The sequence below is a fragment of the Myotis nattereri genome (assembly GCF_964212035.1).
Source record: "Myotis nattereri genome assembly, chromosome: 7".
In the NCBI taxonomy this organism is placed as follows: Eukaryota; Metazoa; Chordata; class Mammalia; order Chiroptera; family Vespertilionidae; genus Myotis; species Myotis nattereri.
The window spans coordinates 34667264-34688967 of NC_138082.1; the positions used below are offsets into that span (position 1 = coordinate 34667264).

Here is a 21704-nt window from a genome sequence, read left to right on the forward strand (position 1 = left end):
TGGCGACTTCTCCTCTCGCCATGTGTCCGGCGTGGCGACTTCTCCTCTCGCCATGTGTCCGGCGTGGCGACTTCTCCTCTCGCCATGTGTCCGGCGTGGCGACTTCTCCTCTCGCCATGTGTCCGGCGTGGCGACTTCTCCTCTCGCCATGTGTCCGGCGTGGCGACTTCTCCGTTCACCATGATTTGGAGGAGGTGAAGGAGTGGCCGCATGGTCACCTTTCTGTGTGGGAGGCAGTGGCTCACGCGCTACCCGGACTGTTGGCACTTGACTTTGCTGTGTCCCCAAGGCCGGTGTGAAGAAGGAAGGCTAATGTGTTTTAAAACCACTTGGCCCAAATGAAATTATATAACCCAGGAAGGGACAAATCACATCGCTGATGAGAGTTTAAAAAAAAAAATAGAGGAAAAGAAAATAGACAAAGACTCTGATGTCCTCTTGTGAGGGGGGCGGGGACCAAGGGGAGAGGGGGCGTCAGGGGGCTGGGCTGCTTCCTCCGGGGGCTATAAAAGGGTAGGCTGGCTCCTGCTGAGTCACACTCAGGACACTGGCCACGCTCGGCACCATCATGGGGAACAGCGGTGAGTAGCCCAGGGGACTGTCACTCTGCAAATCTCCCTCTGGGTCCGGGCTCTACGAAGGCCACGCTGGCTCTTCCGGCGGCGAGGCTGGCTAGCACTGGGTGGGAGAGGCAGGGGCAGGCAGGGGCAGCCACCCCACGGTTTATGTGTCTGAGGGAGGGCCACTCCTGCCTGCCCAGGGACCCTAGGACTCGAAGTGCTGTCCATGGTAAAGGCAAAGGGGGGAGGCCACCCCTGCACCCCACGGAGAATGCAGACAGGGAATCCCCCTGGGGATCAGGAGTCAGGCGCTGCTAACATTCTCCCGAGGTGCCCTCCATCCAGCATGAACCCCAGCCCCTGGGGAGGAGAAAGCAGCATCTCTTTACACTCTGTTCTCAGGGTGGCACCTCCATTTCCTGGTCGGGGTCCCCCACCCCCTGTGTGACACCCAAAAAAGAAAAGAGTGGCATTTTAAATCACCCAGGTGGACAGCACTTTCTGAATGGCTCAGGGACAGGCTGGAAAGTCAAGGTGAGCAGAGGGGTCCTCGCTGAGACAGACAGGGTGGGGAACCTGACAGAGGACCCAGCATGAGGAATTGCTGGACGGACCAGTTCAGGCAGGTCACTGCCTCCGCCCACAGGACAAAATGCATTTTCTGGCCCCTCTGCTGCCCGCAGTGCCCCTGTCTGTAGGGGGATGCCCTGTGGCTGGTGGCAGGTCCCAGGGGTCATGGGGACGGGGGTGTTCTTGGTACCGACATAGGACTCTGACCCTCCTACAATGCCCAGCTGTCCACTCACATCCTCCAATGGGCCTGGGGGCGGGACTGGACAGGTGGCAGGAGGTCCTGGGCAGAATGAGGGAAAGAACCCTGCACTGGGGTCCCAGCCCCTAAGCCTGGTCCATGCCTAGTCCCCAACCCCCAGCATTGACTCAGGCTGGGCTCCCTCCACCCCTGCAGCTCCTCTGGGCTCCTCCGGGCAGCTCCCCACAAACCTGCTCTACCCTCCCTGCCCAGGCCTGGGTGCATGGCACACAGCCATGCAGAGGCCTCTCACACACCCCCAGCTCCCTAACACAGACAGACTGACAGACTGAGCTGTTCCAGACAGCCTGCCTCTCTGCACCCACAGCTTACACACCTCCCGGTTCCTTCTGATGACACAGGGTCAGTGCCCCCATGACGGAGCCACAGAGGCTGACACACATGACCACCTCATTGAACACTCATTGTGCAGAGGACAGAATGGGGTCCTGAGGAGGCGTGGGACTTTGCCAGGCGGTCTGCTACTTCTGTGTTCATGCCCACCCAGCCCGGAGCAGAGAATTCACACACACACTCCCAGGAACACACATCCTCCCACATGCACACACAAGCTCATGCCTGCACATACCCCTCACATACCTGTGCACACACACTCTCTCACTCACACACGGCACTCACATTCCCTGAGGCTCCCGCTTTGTACACAGGCGCCCTCACGCGTGTTTAACGTTGCTCCTGCCCCCTCTGCCCCAGGCCGAGCCCTCCCGTGTGGGATCCCACCTCGAGCGGGGCCTCGGCAAGGAGCCAGGGGGCTGAAGGTGCTGCAGGCCTGGCTCCTGTGCCTGCTGCTGCTGGGCCTGGCCCTGCGAGGGGCAGCGTGTCCAGCCCACCAGCACTCCATGGAGACCCGCAGTGAGTGCCCACCCAACCAGATGTCAGCCTCCCTCACCCACCCCTGCACCCCAGAGCCACCTCCTAACCGGGGGCACGTCCTTACGAAGTGCCCAGCTCTGGGGGGTTGGCCTGTGTTCAGCAGTCCTCAACCCAGAGTGGCCCTGTCACCCGCTTCCCAGGGCCCCTGTCCAGCACACATTCCAGGGTTCACTTCCCACCACCAGGGTGGCCGGGGCTCCAGTATGCTTGGTCCCCTGCTGACACAGAATGGTGGGGGTGAGGAGGGGACTAGTCCTTGGTCCTGGTGTGAGTTTGAATTTCTGTTTCCCAAAGCCACCCCACACCGCCCAGAAAAGGTGCCACCTGACCATCCGGGTGCCCCTCCCCTGTGGGTGGGCACCAGCCTGGCCTGTGAGCTCAGAGCCCCATGGGGAGCAGGCAGTTGCACCCAACACCACCCAGTAGGGCACTGAGCATACCAGGGAACACAGATTGCGACTGACGCGCTTTTTCTCTCCAGCCCCGGACATCGACCCTGCCTGGTACACGGGCCGCAGAATCAGGCCTGTGGGCCGCTTCGGACGGAGGAGAGTGGCCCTGAGGAATGCCCCGGAGCTGAGCCCCTGGCACCAGCGGTTGGCTTCCCCCTGGAAGGAGGCGCTGAGCCCTCCCAGGATGGGTGACAACCCAGTGCAGGAGGAGTAACCCTGGAGCCTCCCCCCAACCCCGGCCCCCTCCGCCAGGGACTACTTTCCCTTCAATCCTAATAAAAGCAGCTGCCTCATCTACACGCGTCTGTGTGGTGACAAACCTGGAGGACACTCAGAGCCCAGCAGGGAATAAAGGAGCTGGAACCTTCTTAGTCCCCTGCAGCCCCAGTGCCCTCCACTCAAGCCGCCCAAAGGTGCCTCAGGCTGCGCTCTGCTCCAGCCCAGAGGAGGGCAGCATAGCCCTTTCAGCTCCTGCCCCTCTATCAGGCCCCGCCCCTCTACCATCCCCGCCCCTCTCTCAGCCCTGCCCCTCTCTCAGGACCCAACCCTCTCTCAGGCCCCGCCCCTCTCAGCCCTGCCCCCTCTCAGGCCACGCCCTCTCAAAGCCCCGCCCCTCTTTCATGCCCTGCCCCTCTCTCATGCTCTGCCCTTCTCTCAGGCCCCGCCCCTCTCTCAGTCCCTGCCCCCTCTCTCATGCCCTGCCCTTCACAGGCCCCACCCCTCGCTCAGTCCCTGCCCCTCTCTCATGCCCTGCTCTTCTCTCAGGCCCCGCCCCTCTCTCAGGCCCTGCCCCTCTCAGGCCCCGCCCCTCTCTCGCCCCGCCCTCTCTCAGGCCCTCTCTTGCCTCTTTACCTCCCTTGTTGGTTGGTACTCTGGAGGAGAAAAAGCATTATGAATTGCTTGTTTCCAATCAGCAGCAGGGAGACCGAACCTAGATGGCTTCCTGCCCACACTGTGTCCCTTTGCTACTTGTTTCAGATCGCATGGTGTCCCTGTCCTGCCTCAGATGTAACTGGCTTTGGGAGAGGGGAGACTCAGCCCCTTAACCTTCCTGAGCCCCAATTTCCACATCTGAATACCCCAAGACAGTACTACCCACCTCGTTTCTGAGCTCGGTGGGCACAGGTGCTGCTGCTGGCATGGATGGGTGCTCAGTGAGTGTGAACCTCACACCGCTAGGCCCTGCTTCCAATCCAGGGCTGGGGAGCAGGTTTAACCACTTATTTCCAACAGGAAGCTCTGCCTGCACCCTGCTGGCAGGGCCGCCAGAGCCCACCCTGACCACAGGACTCCTGCTCACCTAAGCTCAGTAGGACCCAGGGTCCAGGACCCAGAGCAGGACCCCACACCCAGCTGTCCCAGCTCCATTTGCGGAAGGTGGTCCACGGCTCACCAGCCAGTGAGAGGAGGCAGAGCTGGCCCAGACCACCCAGATGGGGCTGTGCCAGGGGCAGCAGCTGGGGGCAGGGGGGTGCTCTTCTTGTCAGGTGGAGCAGTGACAGGGTCACTGGTGGTGACCTGCCCCCAAGAGGGCCTGAGGGAAGGACCTTCCCAAAGTGAATAGGATGTGGCTCAAGCCTGGCTCTGCCTCTAACCCACCAGCAGGGGCAGCACTCAGCACCTCTGGGCTGGACACCAGACAATTGCAGGCTGTGGCCTTCTGTGATGGGCTGACCTGTATCCCCCGAGTCCGTATGTGGAAGTCCTAACCCCAGCACCTCTTATGTGTCCTTACTTGGAAACAGGGTTATTGCGATAAATCCTTAAGATGAGGTTGTACTGGAATAAGGCGGGGGGGTGGGGGGGGGTTGTCCCTGTGAAAGGGGGAATCGGGACACAGAGTATGGAGGCAGAGATGGTGATGTCCCACATGCCAAGGAGCACCGAGATTGCAGGAAACCACCAGAAGCCGGAGAGGCCGGGGGCAGCTTCTCTCCGGCCCCGGGGGAACCAGGCCTGAGGTGAGGCCTCACCTCAGGCCTCCAGGCTCCAGACCGTGGGACATGTCTGTTCTTTGACACTTTGTTAGGGCAGCCCTGAAACTCAACGTCTTCTGTCCTAGAGAGATGAAGACACAGACGATTTTATGTTTTCTACGTCTCCTCATTATGAACGTTTTCAAACATATGAGAACGTTTGAAAGTGATTACAGTGACCCTCACATGCCCGTTCCTTCGCTCCCACAGTAATTACTGTGTTCACTCTCACCCCCTTCTCTCTGCCCTTGGGAAGGAAGCTGCGGACATCACGACATCCCCCTACATAGCTCAGCACATTTCTCCCCCAGATAAGAACCATCTCCCACGTAATCACAAGATGACTAGCACCCTGCAAATTTTAATAGTTCCGTAATGTCATCTAGTGTGTAGTCAAAGATCCTCAAGGTTGCCAGGAAGTCTTCGTCATCTTTTTTTGTAGGCTCCAGTCTACAGCCACACCTGCAGTTCGTTATTTCTCTGTAGTGCCTGCTCTTTTTATTGGTTGTGACACTGACTTTCCGTCTTGTAGAAAGATCCACGCAGGTGATGGTTCCCTGTGGTGTTGTTATCCTGCTCTTCTGTTCCGTGTTGCCCACGCTGAGAGGTGGATTCGGCCACTCCCTGTGGGCACGGGTGCTCCCCAGGCTTTCTGAGGCATCGTGTCTGATGGAGGGGCCTGGGCCACTCTGACAAATGCCAGGTCCGACTGTTTATTTGCGGAAGATCTTCCAATTATAAGGGTTTTCTGTGCAACCACAGCGGTCCCTAGCCCAGTTTCCCAAAGAGCTCAGCCCCTGTCCCTCTCCGAGCCCCCAGTAATGTGAGCACCGCTAACATTCTCGCCAGTGGCAGCAGTTACATTATGGGCGGCACGTGGTGACTCTCCAACGCCTTCAACGCGTGCTCACCAGAGTCTTCAAGAGGATACATTTCTTTCTTATCTTTTTTTTTTCAACACCTTACAGATACTTTTTTAAACATATGTTTTTATTTAATTCAGTGAGAGAGGCAGGAAGAGAGAGAGAGAGAGAGAGAGAGAGAGAGAGAGAGAGAGAGAGAGAAGAGAGAGAGAAAAACATCTATGAGAGAGAAGCATGGATTGACTGCCTCCTGCATAGCCCCTACTGAGCATGGAGCCTGCAACCCAGGCATGTGACCTGACCGGGAATCGAACATGTGGCCTCTCAGTGCATGGGGCAATGCTCAACCAACTGAGCCACATTGGCCTGGGCTGGGCCAGATAATTTTTGATTCTCAAATTGTCCTAAGTGTAGGTAATAAATAAATTTTATAAGAAGCATGGGTCCCTGGGTCACCCCTCTGGGCAAAGGGGGCTCTTCCAGGGGAGTCAGAGGAGACACAGTCAATAGAAACAGGTCAGCAGGGTTGCTCCGAGGTGCCACTTACCAACCTCTCTGCATCTCCTGCCTCCACCACGTGTGTTCGCGTGTGCACACACACACACACACACACACACACACACACACACACCAGCTCTGAGAGAACCCAGGTCCACACCCAGGCTAAGAAGGGTTGGAGCAGCTTCCTGGGCTGCGTGCAGTCAGTGGACTCACAGACTGACCTTCCGGGACCCAGTGAAGTTCTGGAACCGTTTGTCCTGAGCATCTGAGCAACAAATGCCTGCCCACCCCATCGCCACCCTCCGCCCCCACACTGTGCTCCAGGACCACTGCCCACCCCCCCCCCAACACTCCACAAGTTCTGGGAAGGGCTGCGCTGAGGTAGGTGAGCACTGGCACAGAGAGCCTTCCATAATTGTGTCAGCCATAGTGGAGGCTGCTTCTGGCCTTTTCCTTTAGATTTCGGAGCGGGGGAGGGGGAGAGGGAGGGAATAGTTCCTATCCTTTTGTTGGACACACATTTGTTGAGCACCTAGTGTGTGTGTCAGACACTGTACCAGGCACTGGACACCCCCGAGAAGGAAGGACAGACAGAACCTCTGCCCTCACAGCAGTCCTCCACCATGCCCGAATAGTGGGTTCACCAGGGAGGCCTCAAAGCAGAGCTGCAAACCAATTTAACGAAAGCCTCAGTTGGGCAAGGGGTGCTGCTTGCCAGGCTGCCAGGTGATCCCAATGCAGGGTTGAGTCCCACCTGCCTCTTGAGGAACAGGACAGGGAAAGGGAAGATCACATCCCAGGTGATAGAGAACCCGGGCCCCAGACCACAATGCATCCAGCCACTGGCGGGGGGGGGGGGGGGGGGGCTTAGTGGAAATGAGTCCAGGGGCGTTTTAATAATAGATTCTAGCAAAGCAATGCTAGTTTGACAAGACGGGAGTAAAATAGACATCGATGTAAGGGCATCCTATCAATGTCATCCTTACTTCCATACTTCTGTCCCATCTATCAAAGCATCAGAAATTCCTCTGAACGCCTTGCATTTAGGAGTGAAGACTCAGGACCTGGGAGCAGCCTGGTTGGTCTTAACACATTGCAGACGGATCATGAGAATTCGCGTGGTTTCTGTTCTAAGGCTTGTGGCCAATCACGAGAATTCTTTTAAAAGATATTAGTTTGTAAGAACACGTAATAAATAACTTCAAAATGCAATGGGTATTTAATTTTAAAGCGTGCCTTTAACATTTATGTAAAACGTTTTTTGTACTCATTCAATAGAAACTTATCTGGCCACTGGGTAAAGCTAAAACTACTGGTCCGTTAAGTGATGGTAGATCGCCATCTAGTGGCCAAGGGAGCAGAGGGAATAATCTTGTGAAAAACTGTCCAACTTTACTACATGCAGTTAGAAACTGCAACACATATTAGAATAAGTCGTCAGATTTCACCTGTGAAATTGTCTTTAAAAAACATTGTCTAAGGTAGCCCTGGCCAGTGTTGCTTGGTGGTTGAGTGTCGACCCAAGAGGTCACAAGATTACCGGTCAGGGCACATGCCCAGGTTGTGGGCTTGATCGCCCACAATAGGCAACCAGTCGATATTGTGGATGTTTCTCTCTCATCAATCTCTCTCTAGCGCGTGCTCTCTCTCTCTCTCAAAATCAATAAAAACATATTTAAAAACAAACCACCAAGGTATCAGGCCCTTTTCTTTATCCATCCCTTAGCTTTTCTCAAAGGTCATGACAAGAAAGCACCTTGGGACATCTGCTCTGGTTTTGTCTAGAAAGGTCCCATGGAATGTCTGTTAGAATAAGCACCAGGGCAGTCTGAATGGCGGGACGCCTGGGCTGTTTCCATCTCCCCAGGACAGAAGCTGGGTCTGCCGGAGCCCACTCTCTGCCATTAGGATAACGCCTGCCCAGGTGTGATGATGCAGAGAGACTCAGGCACCTGGCTGATGGGTGAGCGAGGGAGCAGCAGCCAGAACTTAGGAGGGAGGCTGTGACCTTTGGCAGGGACACAGCCATGCTGTGGTGACCTCCCTGAGATGAAGCCTAGACAATGCCAGGCCTCCATGGCGTGATCAGCCCCCTAGACCAGTGATGGTGAACCTTTTGAGCTCGGCGTGTCAGCATTTTGAAAAACCCTAACTTAACTCTGGTGCCGTGTCACATATAGAAATTTTTTGATATTTGCAACCATAGTAAAACAAAGACTTATATTTTTGATATTTATTTTATATATTTAGATGCCATTTAACAAAGAAAAATCAACCAAAAAAATGAGTTCGCATGTCACCTCTGATACGCGTGTCATAGGTTCGCCACCACTGCCCTAGACAATGCCAGGCCTCCATGGCGTGATCAGTCCCCTAGACAATATCAGGCCTCCATGGCGTGATCAGCCCCCTAGACAATGCCAGGCCTCCATGGCATGATCAGCCCCCTAGACAATGCCAGCCTTCATGGCGTGATCAGCCTCCTGCCAGGGCCCATCACCAACCGAGCCCCACGTGCGACCCAGGCCCAGGGGCCGGGCCGATGTCCCCATAAAGGGTGGATGAGAGCAGAGGGCAGACGTGAGGGGCCCCTAGAAATGCTGGTGCCCTTTAAATGCCAGGAAGTTCAAAGCCAATGGGATCGGAAGTTTTCCATGTGTCCCTCTGTCCATTCTTACCATCAATGTAGCGAAGTCACCCTTTTCAGATGCTAACAACATCCTGTTTAAGATTCCAAACCTGCTTACCCTAGTCCCAGAGGCAAGGATGAAAACCAACATCAACCCCCCAAAACAGCCCCTCTGACAGCTCCCCCTGCCACTGGGGCTCACCTCCCACAGCGACCTCCTGGCCTCTGTGAAGGGGACAGGCAGTGACGAGGCTGGTGTACCTGTGTCACCATCGGAGAGATGTCCTGTGCCACCTTTGTCACTGCCTGCTGCCTGACCTGCCTCCTGAGTCCCTCACCACAAGCCCCCTAGGGTGTGTGCGGCAAAACCCCCACCCTGCAAATGCACCAGAGACAAGGTTATAGAAAGCAGTTTAATTTTTTTAGAAAACCGCCACTCCATTTCCCCTGGCACTGCCACCTCCCGCTGCGCCTGCTCCGTCCTGTCCCCCTCCCAGAAGCAGGTGGGCCTTGCCCAGCACCAGGTCCCTGTTCCCTCTGACCCGTTTCATTCCTCGGAGGCGGGAGCAGCAGGGTGGATGAGCAGCCAGGCTGGGCAGGTGCACCCGGCCTGGGCACTGGGACTCTGTGTCTGGGTGCAGGCGGCGAGGCCATGGACACCGGTCCTCTCCTGAATGACTCCCACGGGCTTTCGGAAGTGGTTCTTCGGAGAGATGCCAGCTTCCGGGCACCCCCAGGAACTAGCCAGTGCGAATGGAGAATCAGAGTCAAGTACCACCGTCCACGTGGCGCTTCGGTCAGGCTGGGGGGCTCCTCCCCGAGACCCTCCTGGAGTGGCTGTGGCTGCCTCTAGCGGGCACAGCACTTGGCCCGCCCCGTGGGCCCCTGGTTTAGAGCCAGCCGGGCACCTCCCCGTGTCTGGTCCTCCTTCCTCTCCGCCCTCTGCAGCAGCTCTCGAGCTGTGAGCACAGACAGAGAGGGTGGTGGGGTGAGGGATCCCCCAGTTCTGCACAGCCCTGCACATCACAGACCTGGGGCCCCACCCCTCGCTGACATTCACCTGGAGCCATGAAGCTCGGCCCCGACTCTCCCGCTCACCTTCCAGTCCCTAGTGACATCCTGTTGGGTCCAGGACGCCAGCAAAGAAGGCCCGATGAGGCAGAGGCCGTGAGGGCCCCACCCCCGGGCTCCCTGGGGCCCTCACTCACCAATGGCGCTGAAGGCCTCGGTCACCTGGTGGTTGAGTCTGGCCGAGGTCTCCATGAACAGCAAGCTCTGGCTCTCTGCAAACTCCTTGCCTTCCTGAGGAAAACAGCCACAAACCCGCAGCGCTCGCTCACAAAGCGTCCCTAAGACGCTCAGTCAACACCTTTCTCCTCACCTATTCAACACCACACGTGGCTCGGTCACCATTGTCATTTGGGGGGTTGGTTTGGTTTTGTCTCCAGCTTGTGTGAGCCCTAAGTGAGCTTCCTAGCAGCAAGCCCCACCAGCAGGCGCAGCCCTGGAGCGGACTCCGTGCTGTGCATTGGTGCTCCTGGACGGGGCCCACCCAGTACTCGGGTCACGAGGGCTGGGGGCTCCCCATACAGGCCCCTGCCCACATCTCCCACAGCTCTTACTCCTCCACAGCGGGTGCTTTTAGAAGAACGACAGCTGTTTAAATTTTCTATCCTTGCTCAGTTCCTAGCAAAGAAAATTGACTTCTTCATTTGAGCCTTCTTCACGAATGTATTACACACAAGGAAAAATTCTGAAAACCCACATCTCTCAGCGTGGGTGGGTGTGGGGGGTGTGGGTATGCATGTGAATGGGTGCTTGGGTGTGTGCAGGCAAACACGTGTGTATGTGTGAATGTGTGTGTGTGTACCTGTGGATGTACATGTGAGAAAGTGTGTGCATACGTGTGGGTGGCTGTGCATGTGAGTGTTGGGGGTGGGGGGATTCAGGGTCACTCCTTTCTCCTCCTGGTGACATAATGACCCGTCCCCAGTGTTACCTCGAAGGTCACCTCCCGCTCCTCGCTGAGGTCTGTCTTGTTGCCAACCAGCATCACCACGACTTCTCCAGGGAGGAACTCCCGCTCCAGGTCCTTCAGCCACTGCTGAGCCTTGCGGAAGGAATCCTCAAAAAGGAAAAAAGGACCTCAGACAAATCTTATGGGCAGTCTTCATCAGCTATCCCAGGAAAGGAAAGCAGGTGTCCATGCCACACTGTATAAAGCATGCTATGATCCTATGGGCCATATGACAGATAGCCCCACCCCCACCCCCGCACCCAACCCTACCCCACCCGGCCTGTCCCATGAGGAGGACATCTGCTCGGTCTGGGCCACAGGGACCTCCTCCCCGACCAACAGTCCCAGGAGGCTAGACAGTGCCCTGCGGACCAGGTAGTGGGGCTCCTGCCCCGGGCCCCACGTAGCCCCTTCCCTCCCTGAGCAGGCCCACCTGCTTCCCAGCACTGCCTTCCCTTCCTGCTCACCTGCCCCGCCACCTCCCTGCTCTCCCCCCCCCTCCCCCCCGCAGGGCTATCCCTGCTCTTCCCTCTACATTCTGCTAGAACCTTCCTGCAGGAAGCCCCCATGACTCCCCCCGCGCCCCACCCTTCCAGTCTCCTGCTCTAGGTGTCTGCTCACTGGTATTTAGCATCTGCCCTGATGATATTCTGTGTGTGGGATGTGCAGCCAGGGCTGTGCCTCCCTGTTTCTTTACCCCCCCCCCCCATCATCAGTGGGAGTCCTGAATAGTGGTGCAGGGTGTTCTGGGAGGACCAGCCATGCCCTCCTAACCCATAACACCCCTAACCAATGACATCCGCAAAGACCCTTTTCCCAAATAAGGCCACACTCACAGGCTCTGGAGGCTCAGATTTGGACATAGCTTTTGGGAAACACAACTCTGCCCACTGCAGACACAGGGCAGGGCGAACACAGGCAGATGCCTTGCGAAGGGCGTGGAGACACGCCGGGCAGGTGAGCCTTACCTTGCTGGTGATGTCGTACACCAACAGCGCTGCGTTGGCGCCCCTGAAGTAGAGGTGGCAGACGCTGTGGTACTTTTCCTGGCCAGCCGTGTCCCAGATCTCAAACTTCAGAGACGTGTCACCCAACTCCACCACCTTCGTGAAGAACGCACCTGGAACCGGAGGCCCAGGGCGGCTTTATCTGGAGGACCCGGCCCCCACCTACTGTTCAGGCCCGGCCGGCGCGAGGCCTGGGCTCAGCGAACCCTCGGGGACACGTGCTTCCTGCCACCCACAGCCGGGAAGGCTGAGCAAACACCTCTTCTGGAAGGTGGCAGTTTCCATCAAGAGCCAAGTGTCAGAAATAACTGCTGCAGACACTTCATAGACGCACGGAGGCTTTGGGTGGGGACATAGGCTCCAGGGCCCTAACGCACAAATCTGAGCTTTGCTTGCCAAGGTGATGTGACTTTCACATAGTTGTTGGTGGCACCAACCAGAGTGTGTGGGGTGTGTCATACACAGAACAAGACAGGGGTGGAGAGGCGGCAGGAGAGGGGCTGGGGAGAAGCCGGCAGAAGGGGATGGGGGCTCCAGTCAAAGCTGCTGCCCTGTGCCCACCCAGACCCTGTGTGGAGTTTGAAGCCTGTTGGGAGATTCTTGAAATTAAAACTTTCACTACAAGGCAGAGAGTTAGCTTCTAGGGCTGCTGTAACTAATTACCACAAACTGGGCAGCTTAAAACCGAAATATATTGCTTCCATTCTGGAGACCAGAGGTCAGAAATCAAGGCATCATGGGGTAAGCTCCCCCCGAAGCTCTGAGAATCCTTTCCATGCCGTCTCCTGGCTTTGGTGGCTGCCGGCCCCGTCCGCGTTCCTGTGCTTGTAGACACATCACCCCCATATCTTCCTCCGGGTTCACATGGCCTTCTCCCCGCGTCTCCAAGTTCCAATGAGGTCCCAGTCAGTGGACTCAGGGTCCACCTGCAACCCAGCACGATCTCATCTCAACACCCTTAACCAATGACATCCGCAAAGACCCTTTTCCAAATAAGGCCACACTCACAGGCTCTGGAGGCTCCGTCCACTGCAGACAGAGGGCAGGGCGGGGCTGGGTTAGGATTTCAGCACAGAGCTGGTCACATCATGACTCTCTCATGAGACTCCCGTGGGGGAGACCGCCAACCAGGTCCTCTGCCGGCACATCCCACATTTTCCTGCTTGTCCAGGAGCTTGAATCAGATAAACTCCCTACGTGTCTGGACCGAATGTTTGTGTCCTCGCAAAATTCACAGGCTGAAGCCCAATGACGCCCAGTGTGAGGGTATGAAGAGGTGGGGCCTTTGGAGGTGCTTAGGGTTAGATGAGGTCCTGAGGGTGAGGCCCCTGTGATGGGATTAGTGCCCTTATGGGGAGAGACTCAGAGAGCCCCCTCTCTCTCCTCTCCCTCCCCTCGTGCAGGCAAAAAGAAGAGGCCACGGTGAGTGCAGTTAGCTGGCCGCCACCTACACACCAGCAGAAGGGCCTCAGGAAGAAACCTACCTTGCAGGCACCTTGATCTCGACTTCCAGACCCAAAATGGCGGTGCTTGCAGGCAGCCAGAGCAGACTGACTGGGTCAAACAGAGCCGCAGTCTGTCTCAACGTGGGGACGGATGGCTCCCCGCTCACGTGGGCTCACGGTCAGGAGGGAAATGGTGTTCCGTGGGACGGATGTCCTGAGGGTGCAGGCCGCGAACAGGCCTCGGAGGGGCTGTCAGCTGCACAAACTTGGCCCCCTCGCTTCAACCTTCTAAAGCTCGGCCCCCTCTTCACCATGGGCCAAGGGCGCCCTCTGCCCAGGTGGCTGTCAGCTGCCACACGAAGCCCCCTGCCTGCCCTCTGCTCTCCCGAATGAATCCGGAATGTCAGCCGTTAATCCACATCCTTCGTTCGTTTTCTACCACGTCGAGTCCCATTTCTGAATCTGATGTTGGTTGTACCTTAAAAGTCGTCACTGCCAGGTTGCACGTGGGCACCTCATCCATTCAATAGCCAAGCTTCCGACATTTCCCTTTTTCGTCTGAAAATGATGACAGCGGCTCCGCTTCAATCAATAGAAAGTCCCGACGAATTTTCAAGGGGTTTGGGGTTTTCAGTGCAAGTGGTGATGAGGCAGGAGTGACTGAGTAGGCACAGAAGACAGAAGCTTGTCTTCCCTGGAGAGAAACACAGGCCCTCACGTGGGCCCTGGGCGGGACTGAGGCGACCTTTACCCCTACCCCGTAGACTCCTTGTCTCCAACTCGGAAAAGAGCCCTCGTTTATTATCTTCATTTTCAGAAACCCACTGATACCCGCTATATTAGTGAACGAATGAGTGAGTGAGTGAGTGAGTGAGTGAACTCAGAGAAACAGATGGCTTGTCCACGGCAGAGTCCAAATTTGAAACCAAAGCTCTGATTCTGAGGTGGCTTCCCACCCCGCCCGCGGCCTCCCGGGAGGACTGGCGTAGAGAACATGCTGGGTTTCCTTATTTTGGGTGGGGATCGGGGTTTTCACTGCAGGTGGGATGTGAAGGAGGCAGCCCAGCAGACCACATAGACCTTGACCTCCGGGAGCCCTATCCTAGAGTCTCTTTCAGAAGAGCAGTGAGAGGGTCGGCCCTACTGCCCCCGCCCCCCACCCCCTCACCCCCTGAATCCAGGCCCGGCTGGTAAATAGTCTAGGCAGAAAGGGGACTGCTCACAGGTAACCTGCCCAGGGCAGTGCTTAGCAGAGGGAGGCTGGGCAGGGTGAGAGGCTGGCTTGGCCAGGTGGCTGAGCAGCAGAGCCTGGAGGGCTGCTCCCTGGCTCCTCCCAACACCCACTCGGACACAATCCCCACACCCAACTCCTGGGGCCAGAGGCCCTGACCTTAAAGCTCCACCCCTGCAGACTCCGATGAGCTCTGGAGGCTGCTGTGCCTCCCCACTGGGACCTCACCTCCTCCCTGCCCGGGCCCATGATGCCCGAGGCACCAGACAATATCTGCCCCATGTGCCTCTCCCTGGGTCACGCCCTGGCTTCTCCCCTTGGAGACTAAGAAAGGGTGTCGGTCCGTCACTTACACCCCACGGTTGGCAGGATGCTCTTGAAGTCGTTCTTCACGTATCGGAGAGCCAGGCTGGACTTGCCCACAGAGCCGCTTCCCAGGAGGACCAGCTTGAACACGTAGGGCTGCCCCGCCCCGGGCTGGGGGCGCCCGTCTGCCTGCGCCATGGCCTGTGGGGACACACAACGTCTGCCACCAAATAACCTCAGCACCTTCACCCCGCAGCACTGCCTCCCAGCGGAGGGCAGACAGTCTGGGATGGATGAAGACGGAGGAACTGATGGAGCTCCAGGTCACTGCTCCGCTCTGCACCCCAACTCCTCATCTGGAAAGTGGGGGGGCGAGCTCAGTGGTTAGAGCATTGGCCAGCTGTGAGGAATGTGAGCAGCTGTGTGTGGGAAGCGCGTCGGCGGTGCCCAGCAGAGACCATTGTACAATAAAGGGCTGCAGGCCCTGGGCCAGTTATCATATGGGCCGACTGTCCTCATTCCACTAATCCTCCCTTTTAAAAAATCTACTACTTTTTCCAAAAAGTGTCTGAAACATCTGGGAGGTAAAGTACTCTGTCTGTTCAGGGTGAACGGATTCAAAAAAAAAATCTAGCCACTGCTGGCTTGTTTGGTGGTTAGAGCGTTGACCAGCTCACCAAAGAGCTGCAGATTCGATCCAGCTCCAATCAGGGAGTATGCAGAAGGCAATCTCTCTCTCTCTTTCTCTCTCTCTCTCTCTCTCTCTCTCTCTCTCTCCCTCTCTTTCTTTCTCTCTCTCTCTCTCTCTCTCCCTTTCTCTCTCTCTCTCTCTCTCTCTCTCTCTCTCTCTCTCTCTCTCTCTCTCCTACCCCCACTCCCACCCCATCTATCATTCCACTCTCTTTTTAAAACAATCAATGGAAATATATACTCGGGTGAGGATTTTTTAAAAAAAAAAAAACTATCTAAAAGGGTTGGTGTTTCAAAAATATCTGTCTAAAAAATGTTGGTGTTTCAAGGATCTCAAAACACGTTACCTTCCTGTGGTTCGGGAGACCCCAAACCCACCCTGAGGTGCCCTGCAGGAAAACAGCTCTGCAGTCAAAATAAGTTTGGGCAAACCCTGCATATGTGTTCACTGTGGAAACTTCCAGACACAGAGCACATGGAGGGAAAGGATACCATTCTATGGACCTCATGCAGGGTCACCCCCAACCACCACGGCCAGCCGAGCGCATTTCACCCACGTCCCAGATCCCCCACCACAGAGATTAGTCTGAAGCAAGTCCCCGACATGCTATTATTCCATCTGCAGCTCTCAGTCTATATGCACGCACCCTTATTTCCTTTACAGTGTGTCTGTGGAGAAGGCAGAGCATCCCATGGCTTCCTAGCCTGACTTGCTGATTGTATCCCTAGGTCGCCATTGACTGTGTTCCTGCGAGCCCTGTCTTTTCCATAGTGTGGTGGCTCAAAACAGAAACCTGGTCAGATCACAGGCTATTTTTTGGAGAGAAAGCTTCGTGAGTGTGGTGGGCATTTCCCAGGAGGCAAACAGTGCGCGGGAGTCTCCTTGTGATGCTGTGACCACTGGCGAGCATTATCAGAGCCTATTGTTAGGGGGCTGCAAAACGATGGCATTTTTAAAAATTTTTAATCCTCACCTGAGGCTGTGTTTTTATTGATTGTAGGGAGAGAGGGAGGGAGCCAAAGAGAGAAACATTGCTGCAAGAGAGAAGCGGCCCTCAGTGGTCTCCTGTACTCATTCCAAGCAGGGATCGAACCCGCAGCCTCTTTGGTGTACGGGTCAACGCTCAACCAACTGAGCCACCCAGCCAGGGCAATAGTGGCATTTTAACACCATTTGTCTTTGTTTATTACATGGATTGCTTCCAGAAAGAAGGACTTCCCTAAAAAATATCCATACCCTCCCTAGGCAGTCACCTGGGTGGAAAAGAGGGAGGCCCCCCAGGGTCAGGTGGGAAGAAGGAAGGGGAGGAAGTTTGGAGAGGAAAGCGGAGGTGGGGTGAGGAGGGGGGTGGGGGGAGCAGTGAGCAGAGGACCAAGCTCCCCGGCGGTCCCAACAAGCAGCCACGGCCACAGACTGCCCTGGTCGCCCGCCAGGACAGACGAGAAGAGAGTTTGGGATGGAAATCTCAAAACAAACAGGACTGAGTCCTCGATTCCAACAAAGCTGTCCTAAATAGAACGTGACCGGAGCGTGGCGGGCCCAGCAGAGCAGGGGCACGGGCCCTCCCACGTCCGGGGAAGCGGGGTCAAGTGGCAGGTCTGGAACCCCCCTCAAAGGGACACTCTGGGGTTTCACCATCCAGTGTGATGCCTCGTGGTACCAACGCATGACGTTTCAGAGAGGGGTTAGGGAGATAAAAGTGCTTACATAAAAGTTTTCCACCCATGTTTCTCTAAAGCTCCCCATTATCTGCTGTGGAGACTAAAAATATATTACTACTTTTTCCTCCCACCTTCTCAGTTCTTCTGGCTCAGCTACTCATCCAATTAACAGAGACAGATTAACAGGAGGCTGGTTTCCAGCAAGCAGGCCTGGAGTCTTCCTGACTAGAGTGAGGGCAAAGGTTCTTAAGGTCGTGAAGCCAAGCCTCCCTTCCTGAAGCAGGTTTGTCTAAACCTCTTCAGGGTCAAAAGTTCTTTCTGAGTCTTTTCTTTCTTAATAAACAGCTTGAAATCCATATCCCAAAAGGTAGCTTCAAGATGGCAAAACCCTGCTTCCCTTCACTGATGAGGCTGAGGACACGGCTATGATTTCGTCCATTTCCTTCACAGAAGTAACAGTGCTTCCAATAACTAACGGAGGGAGCCCAGCCGCATGGCTCAGTGGTTGGGCGTCAGCCTATGAACCAGGAGGTCACGGTTCGATTCCCATGCCTGGGCTGGGGCTCAGTCCCCAGTGGCGGGCTTGCAGGAGGAAGCTGATCAATGATTCCTTCTCATCATTGATGTTCCTATCTCTCTCTCCCTCTCCCTTCCTCTCTGAAATCAATAAAAATATATTTTATAAATAAATAACAGAGGGAGGGGAGTGAGGAAGAAAGGGACGGAGGGAAGAAAACACAGGGTACTATGCAAAACAGGAAAAGGCAAATAATCCATCAAAACACCAATGTTTTGAAACATTTGCCTAAACTGAGAAATTTCTTGGAGCCTGAGGCAGAAGAGGAGTGACTTGGGAGGGAGCAGGGTCTCCGCCGAGAATTAGCAGGAGGCAAGCTTTAGGAGCAATCTGGTCTAGACCTGCCTGGGTCTGCCTGGTGGGTTGTCAGGGTGCTGGGCGCCCAGGACTCCTGAGTCCCACAGACCCACCGGCACGCAGTGAGGGTGCGGAGGAGCATTCTGCTCTCGGAGAGCCCACCCACCCGTGCAGAACTCCAAGCAATTCATTCACAGATTCTGACCCCTGGTAGGTAGAAAATGAAACCCAAAGGCAATGTACACAACCTGAAAGTGGGAAAGCACCTGAAAAGCCAGCTGGCTTCCGGGAATGAAATTTACAGCCCTGGGGATTCAGCAAGTCCAGACTCCCGGGAAGCCCGGAGAGAGATAACAAGAGGTCAGAGTTCAACATCACCAGAGAGTTTCCAACTACTCTCCGTCAAATACACCGGGACGGCCTCCGGGGAAGGGCTGTTGGTCTGTTCGCTTCTGTCTGTTGGGGGTGATACAAATCTCCCTCAGCTTGCGGCCTCCTCTCTGGTCCTGCAGCTGCCGACCTGGCCCCGATCATGTGTCCAGTCCCCATAAATAGCATTTAATAAAACAGACTTCATGGGGCCCAGGTCCTGCTCCTCCTCTCCAGTGAAATTATCTCAGTTTCAACTCTACCTTAATTCGTAGAACTAATTTTTTAATGACTTATCGCTCTTGCTGGGTTGTAACTTCTAATGAGATTTAATTTATATAATTATTTTGTTAATATCTGCTCCCTCCCACTGGGCTGCAGCCACTCAAGAGTGCACGGACTGTATTCCTGGGGCACACAGTAGGTGTTCCATAAATATCTCAGAAACGCACACGGACTCACTTAGCAAGAAGCCCTCATTGGACAGACGTGCTGTTTCCGGAGCATGGTTTGCACAGCCAGTCACACCAGGCAGCCCGGGATGTGGTGAGCTGGTACAGGCAAAGCGGGGAGCAGAAGGGCCTCCAGCCGCTCAGCTCCCAGTGGCCAAGAAAAGCAGCAAGTGACTCACTCCAAGGCCACCCCGTGAGGGTGCGAGGGTGAGGAGCGGAGCTTATTGAGCCGGGCTGCCCTGAGCCTCCTATGGAGCTGAGCGGGAGGCCTCTGGGGCGTTACCCCACCTTACTGAGAGCCAGCAGCTCCTCTAAGACAAACAGGCAGAATTAGGAGCCCAACGGCGGCCTTCACATCCACACGAGATGCACCGGGCCCTGGCGTGACTTCAGCCTGTCGGGAAAGTGCAGGGCTCGCTCCTGCATCCAGTCAGCGGTGCAATCCTCCTGCCGGGAACCGCCTACTGGCCTGGACTCATCGGCCAAAGACCAGCACCTCAGTAGCAAGTCCTAACTTACAAACTGCTCTTCCCCTGAACTCAGAGAAGCAGGGAGTAGAGCGATAGGTACCAGAGGCTGGGAGAAATGGGGAGAGTGGACAAACAGTACAAACATCCGGTTATACGATCAGTAAATTCTGGGGTCTAAGGTACAGCATGGAGTTTACAGCTAACAATACTGTATCTTATACCTCGAAGTTGCTGGGACAGTAGCTCTTCAATTCTCACCAAAGAACAGTACTTCAGTGACGGGCTGGAGATGTTACCTGACGCGATGGTGGTCATCGTGTTGCAATAGTGAATGCAACATGTTACGCCTCTTAACTTACACTGTCTCATACATCAGTTACACTGGACAGAGCCGGGAGGGGGGGGGCCCTTTTCAAAATGGAATCCTCAGGCTTTCTTTGCCTCCCGAGCTCGTACGTTGTTTCTCGCTGGAAGTTCTTAAGGCACCTGCTTAGGAGCAGATGGTCCATTGACTGGTGCTGTAATTTTACACAGAAAGTCCTGACACACCTGCAGCGATGCGTTCTCACACATCAACAGCCCTCAAGTTCTGCTTGCTACCTTTGTGTACCCGTTAATAACATTCTTCTTGAGTCAAGAAAATCTTTAGCCCAAAACATGTTTTAATTAACCAAAGTAGGTGGACTATGAATGCCTAGACCATTTCTGAAATTCCAGGTGCCTGTGTCTTTACTCCTTTGGCAATGGTACATCTTTGTTGAAAAATATGATTTTGCTAGCAGTATAAATACATCATGAATATGAAAAAATCAAATTACTCATAATCCCATGCCCTTAATACAACCAGCAATAGCATTTTGCTTACTTTCTTCTAGTTTGTTTAATGAATCATAAAAACAAACAAACCAAAACCCATAGCTTTAACATATACTTTTGTATCCTACCTTTCAAACAACCACAGCATCTATCAAAGGCAGTTTTGCACATTGCTACAAGTTATGTATGTTCAATGACCATGTAACATTCCTACAACTATTCTAATTTAATGAGCCATTTTCCTACCACTGGATCATCACTAGGTTTTAATTCTTTTCTGTAATGAATCAGCCTCAGTGAGCATTTTCATGTATAATTTTTGTGTGATTACAGTTGTAAGCTTTCGCTAATCAGAGGTTGAAGCCCTCTGTTCAGAGCGAAAATTGAAAACTCCAGGCCTGACCCCACCTCCAGACCTTAATCAAGGTGGGTCTTTGAAGTCTCTGTAAGGGAGAAGCTCCAGGAATGCAGACTGGGGAGCAGGGCTGGTAGACACCCTCTCTAGCATCTCCGTTTGGGGCCTTTCGTTCCTTACAAGCCCCCCTCCTGTCCACCACAGCCACAGGAAGGGCTGCAAGCCTACCTAGTTCGGGAGGACATTCCAGGGCGGGGCTGGCTCGCTGAGTCTCCCGTCAGGCGTCCCTCCAGTGACCCTCCCAGCACGGAAAGAACTGAGATTACTGTGAGGTTCCCGTCCTGACTGCGCACCTGGATCCTCCTCGCCGCGAGCACTTTACCCGCAAGGCCTGTCACTGCAATTTAAGCAGGAATCTCCGGCCAGGGCCCCGACCTCCCTGACCCAGGTCCTCCACGGCACCGTGGCCCTCAGTCCCTGAGACTTCTTCCCCTCACTGTGCCCTTGTGATCATTCATGTGTGGGTACACAGACAGACACACACAGACACAGACATACACAGACACAATTATCCACATACAGAGACACACACACACATAGAGACAGACACAAACACACATACACACACACGCAGACACTGCCAAGTATATAGACGTTTAAACAATGACTCACGTGTTCCCAGGCCTGGTCACTTCCCGGGAGCCTGACAGGCCATCATCACCGGGCCTGTGGGGCCCCTACCTGCCTCCCTCTGCCCTGGGGAAAGGTCGGCTTCCCTCACCAGGTAGCCGGCTGAGCGGTGGCCAGGGCAGCTGGGTGGGTGGAGGCTGGGCTCCAGCAGAGATGGGGGAGAAGCAGCCCAGCCCCCGCCCCCCGGCTCCTAAGACAGGCCACTTCCTTCTGCCAGGCTCCCAGGGCAAGGTCCTCTGGTCACGTGGCCACCTAGGCGGAGGCTGGACCTGAGAGCGGGCCCAGCAGCAGCACCTGGGCGCCCAGCCGGAAGTGAGCCTCCTGTCAGGGGTTTGTGTCACCCAGTGCCCCCAGTGCCTGAGCCTCCTGGGGGCCTCATTTCAGCTCCTTCCTCGGGCTCCTGGCAGCTTTGCCCACTCGGCAAAGGAGAGAAAGCAGTGAACTCGGTCCTTCCACGGACAGCAGGAGCCAGCTCCTGGGGACCTGCACCTGGAATCAGACGCCAGCCAGGCGGGCTGGGCCGTGTCAGATGACAGCTCCTGGCCGGGTGCCACCTGGGGACAGGGTGCTGTGCGTCTCTAATGCCATCTGCCAGCTTTGTCACCCTCCAACCTGACTGTGTTCCTCTGTGGAA

The 21704-nt window shown here is 55.4% G+C and overlaps 2 protein-coding genes across 2 annotated transcripts; one reads left to right on the top strand and one right to left on the bottom strand.

The window, feature by feature from the left end:
- Positions 1 to 568: 568 nt before the first annotated feature.
- Positions 569 to 2931, top strand: PRLH (prolactin releasing hormone; the record flags this gene model as incomplete). Its single annotated transcript, XM_081096020.1, has 3 exons — positions 569 to 581; positions 2086 to 2244; positions 2747 to 2931. The coding sequence occupies 3 exons, from the start codon at positions 569 to 571 to the stop codon at positions 2929 to 2931; spliced, it is 357 nt and encodes a 118-aa protein (XP_080952146.1).
- Positions 2932 to 9087: 6156 nt separating this feature from the next.
- On the bottom strand, positions 9088 to 21314 carry RAB17 (RAB17, member RAS oncogene family). Its single transcript, XM_081095717.1, has 6 exons — positions 21053 to 21314; positions 14740 to 14893; positions 11672 to 11823; positions 10686 to 10811; positions 9895 to 9988; positions 9088 to 9645 (listed from the first exon to the last, which is right to left on the bottom strand). The coding sequence occupies exons 2-6, from the start codon at positions 14888 to 14890 to the stop codon at positions 9536 to 9538; spliced, it is 633 nt and encodes a 210-aa protein (XP_080951843.1). The 5' UTR covers positions 14891 to 14893; positions 21053 to 21314; the 3' UTR covers positions 9088 to 9535.
- Between the last annotated feature and the right edge of the window lie 390 nt (positions 21315 to 21704).